This window comes from Platalea leucorodia, assembly GCF_965183815.1.
Source record: "Platalea leucorodia genome assembly, chromosome: W".
NCBI classification, from domain to species: Eukaryota; Metazoa; Chordata; class Aves; order Pelecaniformes; family Threskiornithidae; genus Platalea; species Platalea leucorodia.
The window spans coordinates 44,908,848-44,928,185 of record NC_138859.1 but is presented as its reverse complement, the minus strand read 5'-3'; the positions used below and the strand labels follow the sequence as shown (position 1 = coordinate 44,928,185).

The following is a 19,338-nucleotide window of genomic DNA, read 5'->3' as shown; positions in this document are numbered from 1 at the left end:
TACTGATGGGCTGTATTTGTGGCAGGAAAGCCCCAAGACTGTGGATGGAGGAAGAAGTAGTCTATTGTAACTGTTTGCACCGGGGAGAAAAATCTCTCGGTGAATCAAAATTTATTAAGATTTCGCTAATGTCAATAAGCTATTTGAAAGCAAACATGGGGTGCAAACACCAATGCTAAAATAACGTCATCAAGGAAGAAACAGTTTGCAGTCAGCAAGATAAATTCTTATCGAAAACATGCTTTTGTTACAAAATCCATCTGCTTCTGGGTGTCCAAACACGCCCTGCATTTGTTTGAGGTCTGAAAAATGGAAGGAAAACCTTTCTGAATGGAAGAGCATTTGCAACGGCTGGAGGCCCTGCTATGCACTTACGTGAAATGATAGCATCCGCAGAACTAAAAAGCAACTCCTATTGACTTCAACAGGGACAGAAATTCAACCTTTTATTTTGAGAAACTGCACAGAAAGATAGGTTACGGCAATCCTGGCTCTGGCTCACACTTCCAGAGGGAGCTTGGATAAATAATTTAATGCTTTTATGCTTCAATTTCCTTCCCATAAAATGGCATAATAATATATCTCCTACCCATTCTTTATCTTTCCTATTTATATTGCAAGATTTCTAGGGTAGGAAGAAAGGTCCAGATAAAACAAAGATAAATGCATGTCAAACGGAACTGAGACAGAATTTCAATTCCTACATCCAAAGCTATTTTAGAAATGCTCGGCAGCAGCCTGTTTTACAGGACATCTTCTCTTCGACCTTCTCCCTCTCATGGTGCTGCGCTACTGCTCCTGCAGAGGACCAGAGCGGGTACGGCTGAGCACCTCGTACCCTCCTAACCCCCCGTAAGGCAGGTCCCTGATGAGAGCCGAGCGGGATGGTTAATCCAACACCTCTGTGACAAAGTGATGGGCTCAAATATCCCACAGAGACAACTGATATAGAAGGGGTCAATGAACCTACCTGAATTGTTTCAATGATTCGGCACTTCCCAGGAACAGTAGGCTGGAGTGCATCCGTTGCTCAACTGCAGACGTTCAAGAGTCTGTCTTCTGTCTCAGGTCTAGTCCCTCCGTTAAATTGGTAGAAATCACAGCATAAATGGCCTCAATCGTAATTTAGGTCTCTAGACACGGCTGTCCTACAAATAAAACCTGTCTCTCTATAGAGATGGCTTTGTTTCTGATCATAAGGTTTGAGAAGAGCTTTGTACCACCATTCAGTAAAATTTGGTGGTGTTGAATCAGTGGGAAGCACTGAGCAGGTCTCTTCCCAGTGCCAGATCGAGCTCGGTGAAGTTTATTTCATTGCCAGCTCATTGCCAAGAGGGCCAATGGCACCCTGGCTTGTATCAGGAACGGTGTGGCCAGCAGGACCAGGGAGGGGGATGGTGCCCCTGCGCTGGGCACTGGTGAGGCCGCCCCTCGAATGCTGTGCTCAGCGCTGGGCCCCGCACCCCAAGGCGGCCATGGAGGGGCTGGAGCGTGGCCAGAGCAGGGCAGCGAGGCTGGGGCAGGGGCTGGAGCACAAGGCTGGGGAGGAGCGGCTGGGGGAGCTGGGGGGGCTCAGCCTGGAGAAGAGGAGGCTGAGGGGAGCCCTCATCGCTCTCTGCAACTGCCTGAAAGGAGGCTGGAGCCGGGGGGGTCGGTCTCTGCTCCCCAGGAACAAGCGATGGGACGAGAGGGAACGGCCTCCAGCTGCGCCAGGGCAGGTTTGGGTTGGGTATTAGGAAAAACTTCACTAAAAAGGGCTGTCAGACACTGGCCCAGGCTGCCCGGGGAAGTGGTTGAGTCTCCATCCCTGGAGGTATTTAAAAGCCGGGTAGACGTGGCGCTCGAGGACATGGTGGACTTGGCAGTGCTGGGTTAACAGTTGGACTCGATGATCTTAAGGGTCTTTTCCAACCTTAATGATTCCATGATTCTATGACTGCGGCATCAAGATGTTCCCTTGAGGGACGTAAGAAAGAAGGAAACGGACCTTAGTGCAAAAGAGCTTCCTGCTGCAAAGTATTTCCTACTGGTAAGGTGACATCTTCATCACCGTCACAACTCCCTCCCAGTGCTTACCCATGCCCCTGAGCTGCCATCTTCTCTGCACACAGGGGAAATCCTGCCTTGGCGAGGGGTGCCAAGGGCGGTCTGTCCGTCCTACACCACTCCTGGTTGAGGGGGATCCAGGCAGGGCCACTGTGCCTCTGCATTACTGTTTGCATCTCCATAAATATGGAGATTTCATGCAAATGGTGCAATGCCTTGATTTGCATAGTTGATTAGGATATGCTCATCTCTTCTGCATTTTTCTTTTTTCAGATAAAAGTGGCTTTAATTTTCTGCTCCTTTTCGGCAAGTCAGTCAAAGCAAAGTATTTTACTTGGCATAATGGTGCCTTTGCCTCTCGGCAAACCTGGAGCAGAATTACAACGTACTTCTAGCCAGCGACGCTTATTATTTATAAAAAGAAATGATTACGTGACAAGCACTGAATTCTTCATATCAACCACCTCCACGAAGCACTAAAAGGCAGGAGGGTGTGCTGCAGACAAACCTCAGAAATGAAAAAATCCCTCTTCTCATTTAGAGCGTTTGGAATATTTTCACTGAAGCAGATTATTTCTGGTAAACATGGTCTTCACAGACATCAAAACATTTGGAAAAAACAGTGACAATTCTTGCTTAGCAAGAAAAAAGAAGCAAAACAATTCCATAATGCTGAAACATCCAGTAATGACATTTTCAAACCGAAATATTTCTTTTCCTAATAATTTTCAAATTACTTTCACTGATATTAGTGTATGCTTTTCACAAGTTTTACATGCTGGATGACAATGAAATATATTGATTCATTAATCAAGAACTGTTTTCACTGTGCTTCAACACACAAGAGATTCCATCATCGTAATTTGCTGTGAACCCCAAACCTGTAGTCCTCACCCTATGCTTGCTACCCTCAACCTATATTTAAAGAGTCCGATGAAAAACACAAAATACTTTTAAAGAAGAAGCACAAAGAGAGATGTTTTTAATAAAAAAAATGCTGTCGCTATTCTTTCACAAGTAAATCTTAAGTTCATGAAAAATGGGCAGAGACTATTGTGAGAAGAAGATCTGTTAAAAACAATAGGAAAAAAAATTTAATGTAACACTATTTAAAATCCCTGGGAAATATCCGTAAGACCCCTCAGCAGAGAAAAGGTGGCCTCCGCAGCGGGATGTGCAGCTGGGATGTCCATCAGACTGGCCAAGGCTCAGCAGATGGGAGGAGGAGGAGGTTTCCCCTGTGTGCAGCCATGGAATGGAGGCATCAAGACCGTGCCGAGAGCGAGGGCTATGGCTGAGCAGGGCGTTTATAGTGGGAAACAGGACCGGATCGTTCTCAGAATGTCACTCAGGCCAACGCCTCTGGAATTCGAGGAAATAAAACACAACTGCTTTTACTGCTCCTGTTATTACTCTCACCAAGGATGCGGTAGCTGATGCTAGGACTTTGAGAGACCTCTGAACGAACATCTCAAAACCTCTCAGGAATCATGAGGGTCGGGGGTATTTTCAAACCTTACTCAAGCAAAAGGGGTTTTAAGTGACAGGACGAGAGGGAACGGCCTCAAGCTGCGCCAGGGCAGGTTTGGGTTGGGTATTAGGAAAAACTTCTTCACCAAAAGGGCTGTCAGGCCCTGGCCCAGGCTGCCCAGGGCAGGGGTTGAGTCTCCATCCCTGGGGGTATTTAAAACCCGGGGAGACGTGGTGCTTAGGGACATGGTTTAGTGGTGGGCTTGGCAGTGATAGGTTAACGGTTGGACTCGATGATCTTAAGGGTCTTTTCCAACCTTAACGATCCTATGATTCTATAAAATTTTCTTTTCCAGAAGATAAGAAAAGATGGGTACATGTCTCAGAAGAGAAAGTCTTTCTGGCATAGCGACAACCTCAGTAATTAGCAGGAAAATAATGCTTGAGACCGGCACTGATGTGCCACGCGTTGAATCTTCCAGCAATTCTGCCCTAAGCGTGAAGCCACGGAGATACCTACTCACGACTGCAGTAGCAAGGATTCAGTGTATACATCTGATATAAAATGCAGTCCTCGTCTACTGGGTTTCTTCCTCTGTGCAACTGAGGACACCAAGACTTAAGAAGGTCTCATAAAGGGGATGCAAAGTCATTTGAATTCAGTTTTAATTACAGTATTTCATATAGCAATGCAACTTTCTAATGAGACTGACACTTTTCAAAGGAGGCAGAAGAGCTGGTCAGGAAAAAAAAAAAAATCAACAGAAGAAAACCCCCAAAAGAAAAGATTTTGACTGCATTATTTCAGTTAATTAAGATGAATGACGAACAGCAAGCAATTTGTGGTTCTTTAAATTGAACCCAAGACAATTTGAAAATGAACAATTTTACTTTCTGGGTTTCATTTGTTTTTCGCTTTAACTCTTAGTCTACCAAGGTGGTAACAAATTCTCCCACTATTAAGAAGCTGAATCTGCCCTCCTAACTCACAGAAAAGAAGGGCTTGCGTGACGTCTTCAAAGGACCGAGATTCCAACATGCCTTCACCATTGTGCCCATTTTAGAAACAAAGGGATGACGATATCCAGGAATGAAACACCTTGCTCAGTGTCGTTGCGCAAGCCAGCTGGAAACGTCAACTCCACAGAGCCTCTGGAGTTCGCGCTATCGATCGGTCAGAATTAAAATAAGTATCTCATCAAGTCCCTTGACAGCTTCAGTGGCACGTCGGCGCAGGAGAGGGAGAGCTGGGGCAAGACGGCGGTGGGGCAGCACCGCAGAAATGAAGATGTCTCAGAAAAATGGAAATTTTTCAACTGAGTAAATATCGTTAAGGATCTGATCGTGGTGGTTTTACAGAAATACTGGACGAGCTGACCACACGATCACCTGGTCACTTTTTTCCCTGCTTAAATGGGAGGTGAGAATCAATCTAAGCTTCAAGAAAGATGTGCAGAATATTTTCCTCTCCTTTGCAACTTTTTTCAAAACTCTCTAGGAAGCAGTACCATATAAATTTTCATTTTTCCCGTATTTAATCCCTCCTTGTTGTAGATGGCCTTTACAAAAGTCTTAATCAGCCTCCCCATCATGCACAGGGAACCACATATTCAGCAGGTAAGTGCAGATGGAGTCACTGAATCTGGCTTAAAGTACTGCATTTCGTTCCACAAGAGAAACTACAAATTCAATGGGAAATAGAGAGAAAGAAATCAAAAAGAAAAAAAAAAGGCCATGGCACTAACGCTAGCCAGAGTCTGAAGAATAAAACAGCATGAGGTGATCTTTAATCTCAATTATCAATGCTAACAGCCTCTATTAACCAGCCCTGACTGAAGTTTAAATGTATCTAAAAAGCAAAAGCTGGCCTGATTGCCCCCGTGGCACGTACGGACCCGGCCCCGACGCGGCAGAGGTGGCCGGGGAGCGCGGGAGCTGGCAACGGGAGCGGGCAGATCGCTCGCCGTGGGAAAACGGTTCAGATTCCCCACAAAAGAAAATAAATTCCTACTTTCCTTGAAATTAAACCTGGTGTAAAACCAAAACCGCAGGAAACAAAAGACAAAATTCCTACCACAGATGTGCCCAGGGGATCTGAATTCGTATTTTCCATTGCACAAGAGAGCACTAAGGATACCAGGACCAGGGCAGACGCATTACCTGGACCCGTACTGGCGACCACACCAGTGTCCTAATGACCAGGCTAAAGCGAGGCCTCATCCTGCTCCTGCAGCGACCTTCTGCAAAGGGAAGCACCTCCCAAGAGCTGAGACTGAAGCAACTCTTCTCTCTCAAGAAAAAGACAAAAAAACCCTAAAAGCCCAGGGGAAAAAAAGCAGATGGGAAGCCAAAAGCAGGAATCAAAGACAGACAGAAAAATGGACGTCAACCATCTTTCCCTTTAGGTCCGCCCAACTTTTAGAAAGGAAGATATGTGTCATTAAAATTTAAAGCAATTGAAAACCTCCCCCCACCCCCCGCCAATGCTTCACATAAATTACTCATAAAATTAAAGAACCATGCAAGAATGGCATAAAGTTACCCCAGGGTGTATTTTACCGAGCCATTATGGAAGAATACACACAAATGAGGAGGATATTAATGACTCCACAGAACACATTTTTCAGTACTGCTTCACCCCTTCATCAAAAATAAGAAAAATTCACCACCAAGGCACTACACCGGAGATGCTTACGTTTCTGCCTGCCCCAGCTCTTTCATATATGGATAAATATATAAAATATATAAATACCCCTGCACCTTGCAAAATGGACACTGTCCAAAACCAAAGTAGCCATTCGTTATTCCAGGGATCTTTTTGTACATGAAAAATTCGGCAGGGTGAGGGTGCAGACTCAGACCGAGACTTTTTTCCCTTTAAAATAATCTATGCAATGTCGTCGTAAACTGATGGATGGAGAGCAGGAGCACCACGTCCTCAGTCCATCACTGTGACAGCTGATGCGGGACGGGCGGCAGCAGAGAAGGCTCCCGACAGAGCCCATGGCTCCCTCGTTGGATGGGACTAGCCGCAGGTCTCTTAAAAATTATTCATTTTTCTTCCATCAGTACATGATGGAAAGGGCAATTCCTGCCGCAAAGGATATCGTTTAAGCAGCACGGATAGACCTGTACCTGGGCATGAGGAAGGAGAGAGGAAAAGTCATAGACTCAATAAATAGCCCAGTTTGGAAGGGACCTCGGAAGATCATCTGGTCCAACCTTTCGCCAGCGTTGCTCACTTATATTCCAGGGATGGAGAAACCAAGAGGCTTCAACGATCTGCCCAAAGCCCACAGAGCCTTGGCTCCAGCCCTCCCAACTTCTTAAACACGAGCTCAGCTTTTTCTGCACCCAGATCCATGGCCATTTTGCACTGGAGAAGGGTGATTCTCATCTCCCTGTTCCCAAAAAGCTGATCAAGCCCACCTTGGTGGGAGGTTTAATGGATAAGCTGCAGCGCCTGCCCAAATTCATCCCAGGGCTCTCATTTCAGTGAGACCCTGACTATCACGAGGTCATTTAGCATCATTTATAGTGACCTTATCATCACTGTGACTGAAACTGGTACCCAAAATAGCTGAGTAGGGAGCAAGGGAGGCACTAATGCCCTCTGAAATACTCAGCATCTGACAACGGCAGGGGCTGGCCCTGCTCGGGGACCCTCGCCAGCCCTGAGAGGTGACGATCTGGCACCGTCTCCGTATTGGCATCTAAACTGGATGGGCCTGATACAAGCCTTCGGAAAATTCAATTACTCCAGCACGTGTTTATTCTGCAAGCTTAACTTGCGCAGATCAACATATATGGAACTGATTATGGCTTGATAAAATTGTCATCTGTGTGGGCTTTAAAGACATCCCTGCCTTCCCTTGCTTTTTCATGCGAAATCTCCTTGCATTAATTTTAATGGCCTTTTAATTTTCTATGCGGTTTTGACACTTGTATAAGAAATGTACGTTAAAAGAGATTGCAGCTGAAATTTTGTCTGTGTCTTTTTAACATTTCCCGTGGAATAATTTCAAAGAATATTGTCTCCACTGAAAAACTTGTAGCAAAAAAAAAAAAAAAAAGCCACCACCAAATCCAAAAGCTTTAATAGCTTCTGGTGCAATTGCTTTAATGCAGTATTGACGGTAGTGTTTGCTGCTAGTTGTCTTAGCAAGAAAATTCAGGTGCAGCCAGCCAGTGATTAGAAAGAAAAAAAATGGTAAGAAATGCTTCCCCACCATAATCAGAAAAAAAGAAATTCTGAAATAGCAAAGGGGCCGATTTCTGAGGTTCGATGCACCAGCCTCTAATGGGAACTGAAAATAATTACAAAAGTACCTAGGCAGGTGTGGATCTCGGTGACCAAAGTTACCCAAGTCTCCTATGCGAGTAAGATCCCCCTCTAGCTGCTGCAAAACGCCCCACGCGCTGCATAAATCCACCCCAAATCTCTACGTTTCTGTTTCAGAATTTCCATTTTCAGGACATCGGGGTGGGGAGCGCGGCTCCTCCCGGCTGCTCCCCACCGCGGGGGCAACCGCGGGGGGTCGGAGATTTGCTCCTCGCAGCGTGGCGCGGGAAGGGGCAGACATATGGGGACACAGCTGGGCTTCTCTTAAGTAGGTATAATAATACTCCCCTACCTCAGAAGGATACAGTAATTAATTATTCGTTATAAAGCCCTTAAAGATGCTCGGGTAGAAGTTGAGATGTCAGCGCACGCTAAATTGATTTCACTGGAAGGGAGATGATAAGAGGCGACTTTATGAGGCTGGAGCGATGCCGTCAAGTTTCTTTGGGGCACACCAACATGCCTTCCTATTCATCTTCTCTTTCACCAACTAATACGCACATCACGGAGACATAGATTTATTAGGAAACTGGTTTTAATTCATAAGGCCCTGTGAAAAGAAGTGAGCTGGTCCCACAGCAGGGAACTGCTTTCAAAGCTTGGATGGACAATTGCAATCCTCCTTGCGAGAATAGACGCCTGCCTTTATTCTCTACTACCAAGCTGCTTTAACAGCATCTTGAGGAGCCAAAATAATAACTCACAAAGTCTCCACATGTGGTATGAAAAGATTAGACATGGCTTAAGCAGGCAGGGATTTAAATCCGGACTGATAATACTGTAGTGAAATTATATACCATCAAGGCAGAGAAAAAGGGGTTGTAGTTTACTAAAAAAAAGGAAGATGGAGGGAGTGTGTGTTAATCTGGGGACAAAAAAACCTTCATATAAATCCAGCCCATATATTCTGGATGATTATTTCAAAAAGCTAGAACTTGTTCTGTTGATCTTTTAAACTGATTACTGAGCAAATATGTGCGCTTTTAGAAACAGGCACTGACAGACATGAATTTCAGATGTCCTTTTTCATCAGCTTTTTCTTCTTTAACAATGCCAGATTGCATAATACGTCTGATATTTTCAAATAATGTGGAAATTCAATTTATGTGCAGCCATGTAATTTATTGTACAATAGTTACAGCGTGTTCTAAAAGACAGCCACATAGAGGCTGACTGCCTCTCAGGACCAGAGAGAGTTGTTTCGAAATGATAAGATAATTTGGTCAACAGTAAAAAGCGCAAAGAAAAATGGAAAGCAATATTTTCTCCACGCTCCAACTTGACACTTTAGAGAAATCTTGAAGTTATTAAATAGGAAAGAGATTCCGAATGTCTACGCTGAGCATTAAACAGAGCCGGGAACTCCGCGCCGTGGCAGCTTCAGATGGTAACAGCAGGGGGTAGCGGCGCCCGCTTTTCACTGGGGCTTTGCAAGGAGGAAGGCATTTTCCCAATTAAAATGTTATTTTTCTTCTGTAAATATATATATAAAAATACATATATAAACCACAAACATATACCGAAATGTCTATATGTGCATTTGTGCATGTGTCCAAGCAGAGATAAATTACTAATAGATAAATGATGCCGATGGTTACTTATTAATCCCTTACTTTCCAAAGGCTCAAATTCATAAACTGACTCTCAAGACTTACTTCCCCACAAAGGGCTAGGACACAACCTTGCTTTTGTTTGCCCATGGCAGTTGCCTAACTGCAAATAAGGGCAATAAGCGGCAGTGCAATCTCCGAGCAGGAATTGCAGATGCATCTGAAACGCAAGGCCATCCAGAAAAACCAGAAAGCTCCACGTCTCGGGTGATATTTCACTAACATCACCAGTCTCAGGGGGCTGGGAAGTGATGACAGGGAGGAAAATTCAGGTTTTGTGATAAACAAAGCTATAGACACCAAATCACAGAATAAGGGTAAGTTGAACGGTCCCTTCTTCCCTTGTTCACAACATCCCTCGCCTGGTCAGGGGACGTCGCCCATGCTGTCCCTGGCCCTCATAGACACCTTTCCTGGGGCTCAGCTTAGCTGTAAAAGGAACCCAACAGTTCAAAAGCCACCTAAAGCCATCTCCGGAGGCTCGCCTTATCACAGGATTTGCTTCCAAGCTCTTCTTCTCCTCCACCCCCCGTGGAGAGCCATTCCCACCTCCTCTACCTGCTCCCAGCTCCCAGTCACCTCCGGCAATGAATCAAGAAAACACATTTCAGGGGTTTCCAGCCCAGCTGCTATCTTCACACAACGAGGGGTTTTCAGACAAATATTGCCTTTCGGTGAAATTTCTGTACGTGGCAAGGTGTGACGATGTAAAACAGTTTCTGTGCTTGTGTTAAGCGTTAGATTTTCCACCTTATTACAGAGGATGAACGTATTCTGGCCGCGGCTTACTGACGGAGCATAAAAGCAGCCCAGCATCCCACCATCACCCCTACGGGTCACCAAAGCAGTCCAGTGCCCATCGGCACGAGCCACAGCACCCATCTCTGTCCTAAGAACTAGATACAATCCCCTTGGTACGGCCAATTCTTCTGAAGGATTAATTTTGCCACGGAAAGGCTCAAATAATGTTTCAATTCTCTCTCTGCAACAGCCCTTCTTGGACCTTCCAAGCGAGAAAAAACTGCAAAAGGACAAACTCAACCAGAAGAAATTTCTCTTCTTTCTTGAGACCAGACGTGCGCAAATACGATAAAATGAGACCTACAGAAAAAGCGTCTGCTGAAAGGTTCCCACCTGCTCCAAAGATTTATAAAACAAGCTTACTGCTAAGCATTAACTAATAGAAAATATTTGCTTTTAAACACCAATAAGCCAAAGCGTTTACTCCAGCGGAAAGTTTTTGTATCCTTCAGTAAGTTTACCACGTTTCCTGGTAAAAAAACAACTCCTTATGTACCATAGCATAGCTTTTGATATCCTTTATGCTGTCACATAATAGAAAACGGGATGTTTGATCATCAAAATCATGATAAAAACTAGCAATATGCTGCTGTGGAGCAGCCAGATGCTCTGCAAGAAATATTACAAATTGAGGAAAGGTTTTCTTCACCGTGCGTAAGGACTAGGTCATATTTTCTAAGAGGAGAAAACCTTAAAGCAACGCACCGCGAGAACCGCAGGGCTGCAGTTCACGGCTACAGCCCTTGCTGCCACCCTCGCCAAGACCCCGAGCCTGCGCACACTCACGCTCCGGCTGCGTGGCGACCTTGACGGGCTGCGAGCTCTCTCCCGGTCCCCACTCGTTGTATGCCACCACTCGGAAGGTGTAGGTCTCCTCCGGCTTCAGGTTGCCCACGGTAAGTTGAAGCGTCCCAGACTGAGATGTGTTGACTGCCCGCTCCCTAAAACGAAGCAAAAAAACATATTAAAATGCATTTGGATCTCAGAGCATTGCTTATTTAGGACGAGAGGAAACGGCCTCAAGCTGCACCAGGGCAGATTTAGGTTGGATATTAGGAAAAACTTCTTCACCAAAAGGGTGGTCAAGCATTGGCCCAGGCTGCCCAGGGAAGGGGTTGAGTCTCCATCCCTGGAGGTATTTAAAAGACGGGTAGACGTGGTGCTTGGGGACATGGTTTAGTGGTGGACTGGCAGTGACAGGTTAATGGTTCAACTCAATGATCTTAAGGGTCTTTTCCAACCTTAACGATTCTATGATTCTATTTATGCAGCTGGTAGCCTGCAAAGTATGATTACTTATCAAACTTCAGTTCAACGCTTGTTTGTCTATAGGGGTTTTTTTGACTTTTACTTTAAAAAGCCTAATTCAAGTAACGGGCCCCACTGGGAATGTTGCGAGCGCTACAAAGACAACTTGTATTTTAACACTTCATAAGGTACACAGTGCATTGGTTCTATGCCTTTCTTAATATAACAAAAAAGAAAAATTGATAGAAAGAAATAGCTGTTCAATAATGGAACACAGCTCTGATAGAGGAAGTGAGATGCAGCTGTTTCACAGGCAAAGGGACAACACAGAGCCTTTGCTAGGATGCGGCTACCACCCATCATTTCATAGCTCTAGAATGAAAACCCCGGGCAAGACGAGCACCCAGGCAGTTCTGGGGCAACCTTCTCCCAGTTGCTGTTTAGGGCAGTGAGGCTGGGGCAGGGGCTGGAGCACAAGGCTGGGGAGGAGCGGCTGGGGGAGCTGGGGGGGCTCAGCCTGGAGAAGAGGAGGCTGAGGGGAGCCCTCATCGCTCTCTGCAACGGCCTGAAAGGAGGCTGGAGCCGGGGGGGTCGGTCTCTGCTCCCCAGGAACAAGCGATGGGACGAGAGGGAACGGCCTCAAGCTGCGCCAGGGCAGGGTTGGGTTGGGTATTGGGAAAAACTTCTTCCCCGAAAGGGCTGTCAGGCCCTGGCCCAGGCTGCCCAGGGCAGGGGCTGAGTCCCCACCCCTGGGGGGATTTAAAAGCCGGGGAGATGTGGTGCTTAGGGACATGGTTTAGTGGTGGCCTTGGCAGTGCTGGGTTAACGGTTGGACTTGATGATCTTAAGGGTCTTTTCCAACCTAAACAATTCTCAGATTCTAATGTGGAAAGAAGGTCAGACACCATCTCACATATGCAAACTTGGCCATCAGCTGTGCTGGGAAACTGGTGCCTGCGGGCAGCAGGTACTTCTCCTCGCCAGGAGCAACAGCAAGCCCGCCTGCTGTCCCGCACCAAATTTGCTTCAAGAGACACCGCAGCTCGCTATTGCCTGCATCAGCTGGGTTTCTGCCCAACTTGGCCAGCAGTTTGCCAGCACTGAGCCATGGCAAAAAACGCAATTGATACTCCTCCATTAGCTGCTCCCAGTGGGGAGTCCCGGGGTAACTGGCCAGTGGTGGTCTCCAGAATAAAGGCGGAGCCCAGACATCGGGAGGTGGCAGCCCCGGGCCAGCGAGACACGCAGGACATCATCCTCCCATCAGGGCAAGGACCATATAATTCTTCCTGGCACCAGAAGCACCCAGAGCTAAAGAGGTATCTGCACCCTGGCACTGGCATCTCTGCCTTGGGTCAAGCAAAGCTCTGCCTAGCCGTGGCTTTGTGAGAGGAAACGACTGGTGAGAAAGGTCCAGCCTAGGAGTCATTAACGTGGGATTATCCGGGAAAAACACAATCCCTAAACAGCAAAGCAGGGTTTAAATTGGATGAAATCACAGCCATTTCATGGACAATCTGCAAACAGAAGTAGGTAAAATTGCTTTTGTAACCCATTTACTATGGGTGGCGTACGTCGCTCCTCTCCTTTCCTAGAAGCCCTCTGAAAAGCAACAACAAAAAGGTAGATTTCACGCTGCAGAAACAAAATCATTTAAGACTGAATCAGCTAATTGCCAAACTTCGCGTAGCGCTGCCGCGGTTGTCTGGGCTGCACTAGGCATAGCAGCAATTCAGAGAACGGAGATTATTGTCCCTTTGGGGAACGTTTCCTCAAAATGGAATTTCTCAGACCAAAGAACGGTCCTGTCCTCTGAGCGCCAGGCTCCACCGTCGCTCCAGCCCTCCGAGGATTGACTGAACAAAGCTTGGGTGAACGTTCCCTGGGGATAAACGGTCGGATCATCCCTTAGCAGAGACAACGGGAGTTTAATGCCTCTATTCCAGCAGACTTCCTACCTGCAGGATGATGGGACTGCTGGAAACTATATCTCATTGTATACATCTTTTTTTTTTTTTTTTTTTTTTAATGGAAAAGAAGCAACAAGACTGCCTTTCAGTCCCAAAATAGCAGTAAAGAAGCGAGAGAAGAAAAAGGAGATGACGTGATTGAAGAAAACTCCAGTCGGATCTCCGTTTTAACACTTCTCTGCGACAGCGGTACCTGTGGCGATACATATACGCAAGTCTGGAGAAGCGGAATGGTTTGTAGCACTCTTTCAGTAAGTCTTTTCCGATTATCTAGTAAGAAAGAAAGAAAAAAAGTACGCATATCTGGTGCCCTCGGCACCGACGTTGCTGTTGAGTGACCTCCTGAGCCGAATCAAAGCTGCGTTTTAGACTAAAGGGGCTGAACCAGCACAACTCGCTCATCTTGTGTAGTTGGGGATGCGGGTGTGAAGTGCTGCGATGAAGAGTGAAATTCTGACACAGGCCGTTTTGTAGCCGATACTGAGGTCGCAGAGGCACAAGGAGACCCGGGGCTGCCGTTCCTCTTCTCAGATCTGCATTTGCTGCATTGCGTCCCAGCCTCGGCCACTCGGAAGCATCCAAGCAAGTGCCTTTGATTAGACTCTCACGCAATCATCTTCAAACGCAATCTCAGCACCTTCAGTGTTCATCTTCCATTGGATTTCAGTGGTGATACTGAAGTCCATCTCTCAGGACACTTCTCTGTGCAAACCAGGAGCTCCAGTTTGGGAGCAGCATTGAACTGGAGAAGCCCTGGGCTGTCCCCAGCCCATGCTGAAAAATCACAGAGGGAAGTTTCCCCGTTCTTGGCCAGCCAGCATGTTCCCTCCGTGCAACTCAAGAAAGCACTGAGCAAATTAAATCTTTATATGTTTTACTTTCTATAGCTTGAGTTTTCTAGCTATCAGATGTAGAGTACCTTCCAAATGCAACACCAGAAGCTGATGGGCAGTGCAAGACCTTGTAACTCAAAAACCATAAGAAATAGACTGTATAAAAAAAAAAGTTCCAGATTTTCCTACAAGACTGAATAATAATCAAACAGCCCAGGACTGAGATCAAGAGGAATGAAGCAAAAGAAAGGGCTGAGGTTTCCCTCTGGGCAGGCTGAGATGCGAGAACATCCAGCAGCCCACCCGGCCCCATCTCACAGCCTGGCAGCAGCCAGATAACAGACATTTAGAGGAGTAAGTGAACCAGGATAGAAATATCTGGTTATTCTCTTGGCACAGGACAGAAATACCTGGTTATTCTCCTGACGTAGAGCTCTTGCTCAAAGGTTTCAGGAATTTCGGCACCCAGATCATCACAGGCACCCATGTGGGTCCATCTCCCTCAAACTGTCAGTTCTCTGACCCCACTGTTTTTGGTTTCTGTGGCAATGTAATTATGAGCCGTGAGAAAAAATTATCCCTAAAATTATCCCTTTTGTTTGAATGGGCCACCTGCCAACGTCACGCTGGGCAGTGACGTCTTCTACGCCGCCTTAAACCCTCCAGCTAGCAAAGAGGAAAAAAAGCTCCTTAAGAATATAACAACACTACGCTCGTCTTTGTAAAATAGATGTCTAAAACACGTCAGATGGATTGTGTAAAACACGGGGCTGTCTTTCTCCCTTGAGCCCCAGTGCCCTGCCCCGCTGGCACGCACTCAGGCTGAAGTTAGGCGAGATGAGTGTCACCCACCTACAAAAGTCCATCCTGCTTCCCAGCGAGGGGTTAACGCACGACAGATGCTACAGCAATGCCGGAATAATCTAAAAAGCACCAAACATCCTCCAATCATGCATCTTTACATTTGGGGTTTTCTTTTTCGAACCCATCTGGGCCATAAATTACAGTCTAAAAATAAAAGACCTTGACTAAAGTCATCCACTTTCTTGTAAAATGGAGGCTTCGACATGTAATTTCCAGTGACTGAAGATCATGTTACGTTAGGATATCAGCATGTAAAAAAAGATAATTACAGTTCCCATATATCTCTTAGGTGTGTAACAAATGCTTTTATAATGTTTCAAACACCTAATTAGTTACTTCAAGTAAGACAAGTCACATTAATGCTCCTTGCTGTGAAATGAATACTATTAATTTTAAAATGGACGGACTTTTACTACCCTGAGTTCTTTTTTTTATCTCCCGTTATCATTCTCCCACAAAATAACATAAAGTCCTTGATTATAATAAGCAAACCTCAAACCTAATGTAAATAGATCATCTGGGAATGATATTTTAGAACTTCAGCTGAATTCTGAAGATAGGCTTTAATCAAATATAAGGTTTTGTATTCAATTAAGCGGTCCCTTGATTCATTTCTTCAGTCTGCAACATGCAGGAAGCTAAACTGGGAGATCTATTACCTTGTTGTGACTATCTAGGCATTTATTAATTTGCCACCGAAAAGAAGTTCTAGCGAATGTTCAACTAAAAATAAAACTGGTCGCAATCTTGCAAAAGAGTCCTTTGTCAACGGGTTTTACATTCAGCTGTAATACTGCTGATTTCCAGGGTCATTTGCTTTTTCTTTTGTTTTCTTTTTCAGATCAGAGCATTTAATTTCATTTGTTGGGAAAAATGTTTTCTAATAGTCCATTAAAAAAGAAGGACAGCTACAAATCAGGACGCATTATTTAAGTCAACTTGATATTTCAAAGGTTGCCATCAAAAACGGAATGGTATTCTTGGGCTTTGTGCCTCATCTAAAATGCTAAACAGAAATATATTGCCGTATAAATAGATCTCATTATTTATAAATAAATATAGTGAATTTTTTATTGCAAATTAAATTTTAAATTTTAAATATAGCAATGTAAATTCTCACCGGGAAGGCAGAATTCATTTAAAACTGCGCACAGGTAATTAAATATGTCTTGAGAGTACCTTTGCGGAGTTATTTTTTGGTTCAGAGATAGATCAAGAGCAAATCAGCAAAAATAAACAATGTCTCTTTCTTTGTGGTGACTAATACACTGCCGCATAAATATCAAATGCCTGCGTGAATCAATGCTTGCTCATTGAGAAGCAAACCAGCAGAGACAGATGAGAAGAGGGAACAAACCATGAGGCTGAGAGAAAATCCGAACATCAAAATCAGATCAACATTTCAACCTGGCTGTGGATTGAAATATCGAATCTGGCCCATTTTGCAAATGCTCGGACCAAAAAATTGCTACTTTAATTCAGTTTGCAATTAAACGTGGGTAACATCCAAACACAAACGCTGTTGGTTTGGAAGGGGGTTAAAGCTGCAGATGGATCCAATGCTTCCCACCTGAAGACTGCCTCTAGCTTAAAAAAAAAAAAAAATTAACTAAAATTAAAGTTTCAACAGCATGTGGATGTGAGAGATGCCGGAGATGAAGCAGCACCGCCGCCCTTGCAGCACACAGGGACACCCCGTTCCCAAGAGCTCACCATCTCGGCAGCATCCCAGCAGTAAAATGGGACGTAAATCAAAAAGCCAGAGATTTACCCATTACATGGGTAAACTCTGCATTTTTAATCTTTTGGGTGACCTTATTACTTGTGTATAAAAAGGGGTTTTTTTGAATGAGCTTATAACACCAAGTGAAACCTAAAATAGCTCCTTTCTCTTCTGGAACAGTTCTCATGCTTGGCAGGATGAATTTTTATGGACTCTGTGTGTGTACACCTTGAAGAGTGATATCCATCGAAATTTATGCATTATAGTCTATTATTACAGTGCACTATATTTTAACAGAAAATAAGCACAATCAAATGTATACTAAGAATTACGTATCTACTAACAGATCCTATACATTAAATCCTCTATTTCTGCTCATTTTTTCCTCAACAGCCTGCTATATATCGGCCTTTGCCCGGCGGGAAAGGGCCTGGGGGTGCTGGTCGACAGCCGCTGGACACGAGCCAGCAGGGTGCCCAGGTGGCCAAGAGGGCCAGTGGCACCCTGGCTTGTATCAGGAACGGTGTGGCCAGCAGGAGCAGGGAGGTGATGGTGCCCCTGCGCTGGGCACTGGTGAGGCCGCCCCTCGAGTGCTGTGCTCAGCGCTGGGCCCCGCACCCCAAGGCGGCCATGGAGGGGCTGGAGCGTGGCCAGAGCAGGGCAGCGAGGCTGGGGCAGGGGCTGGAGCACAAGGCTGGGGAGGAGCGGCTGGGGGAGCTGGGGGGGCTCAGCCTGGAGAAGAGGAGGCTGAGGGGAGCCCTCATCGCTCTCTGCAACGGCCTGAAAGGAGGCTGGAGCCGGGGGGGTCGGTCTCTGCTCCCCAGGAACAAGCGATGGGACGAGAGGGAACGGCCTCAAGCTGCGCCAGGGCAGGGTTGGGTTGGGTATGGGGAAAAACTTCTTCCCCCAAAGGGCTGTCAGGCCCTGGCCCAGGCTGCCCAGGGCAGGGGCTGAGTCCCCATCCCTGGAGGGATTTAAAAGAAGGGTAGACGTGGTGCTCGAGGACATGGTTTAGTGGTGGCCTTGGCAGTGCTGGGTTAACGGTTGGACTCGATGATCTTAAGGGTCTTTTCCAACCTAAACGATTCTATGATTCTAAATGTTACAGAATCTCTCACTTTTAAATCTGAACTTTTATCTCAACCAGAAACTTCCCTGAGTGCAGGTGCACTGGTTGGCTGTTTATTTATTTCTAATAGATTTAAGGTTTGTTTTATCCTTTTCTGAGAAACTTGCCTTTTACCTTTAAGTGCTCTTTCCAATCATCCTTATCAGCAGGCAAAACCATTTGATCCCACGCAGGATGCCTAGCTGAGCACGAAGATTAAAGAGCATCCCATCAGAAGGGCTCTGGTGATTACGCTACAGCAATAAGTGCAATCACTTCCAAAAGGGGTTTCTTTGAAAGGGTGAGTTGAAAAAAAAACCTTAGGAGAGAGTTCAAAACATGAAAGACTATTTTTTCTGGACGGTCCCCGAAATGGCCGTGTGCCTTCTGTGTTGTGTTGGCCTGGGTGGTGCTGCCAGCTGTCACGCAAATCCTCCCCGCTCTCGAACCCGGGACGATCGCCGTACTCCAGACTTACAGTAATTTCTCTGACAATCCCTTTGCATCCCTGAGGTTAATGTCAAAACCAATATTTATTTTTTGTAAACAGCAAAATAGCTCTTTTGTAAAAATAATGCGTAAACAATAAACAAGTCAAAAATTCCACGGAAGCTTTTTCTTTTTTCCTTTAAGGAAAACTACATTAATTTTAGCGCACAGTTTGTCTGAAAGTTTGTAAGACTGCGGGTGCATAATCAAAAGTTTTATACCGCAGGTGGTATTTTGAGTCTCTTACTGGAGGAAGCATAGTGGAATTTTTGTTTTATTTTATTTTATTTATTTGTTTAGTTATTTTAACACAGAGCCCACCGTCTTCCGCAGGAGGCACACAGCTAACTGGGCACACAGCTAGTTGGGAATGGGACTAAGGCATCCTTCTGGTACCCAGAACTTTGAGCAGCACTAGGGAAATTCTGGAAGAAAATTATTTTGAAGTGTAAGGGAACCCGGGGTGAGCTCTTTTTACATCTTTTTTTCATCTCAGAAACACCACTATTTAAAGGCCTCATACGAATATTAGTATTTTCTCCTCACTGCTAAACTAAAAGGCTGAGTTAGAAAATGCCTCAATCCGGCTCTGTGGGGCAACTCTGATGTTTTTGAGACAGAGTTAAAATAAATGAGACGGGATTACAACAGTGCCCTGTTCTGCTATTACTGGCGGCGATGGCTGCAGAGAAACTTTAAGTCCCGTCTGTGCCAAACCATTTGATTCAGCCACGCGAACCCCGCTGTGGTACCCACACTGGGAGCAACAAGGCAGCTGCTGAGCATCCTCGCTTCCCACGGAACTCATTTATCGCTCTTTTTGCATCAGTTACT

The 19,338-nt window shown here is 45.5% G+C and overlaps 1 protein-coding gene across 1 annotated transcript in view; it reads right to left on the bottom strand.

Moving 5' to 3' along the window:
* LOC309601491 (netrin receptor DCC-like) overlaps window positions 1-19,338 on the bottom strand; it is a gene marked incomplete at both ends in the record, with an annotated part of 597,648 nt that overhangs the window by 163,767 nt on the left and 414,543 nt on the right. Inside the window, one exon of the mRNA XM_082334517.1 lies at window positions 11,056-11,210. Coding sequence (XP_082190643.1) covers window positions 11,056-11,210 — 155 coding nt within the window. The remainder of the gene's footprint in view (window positions 1-11,055; window positions 11,211-19,338) is intronic.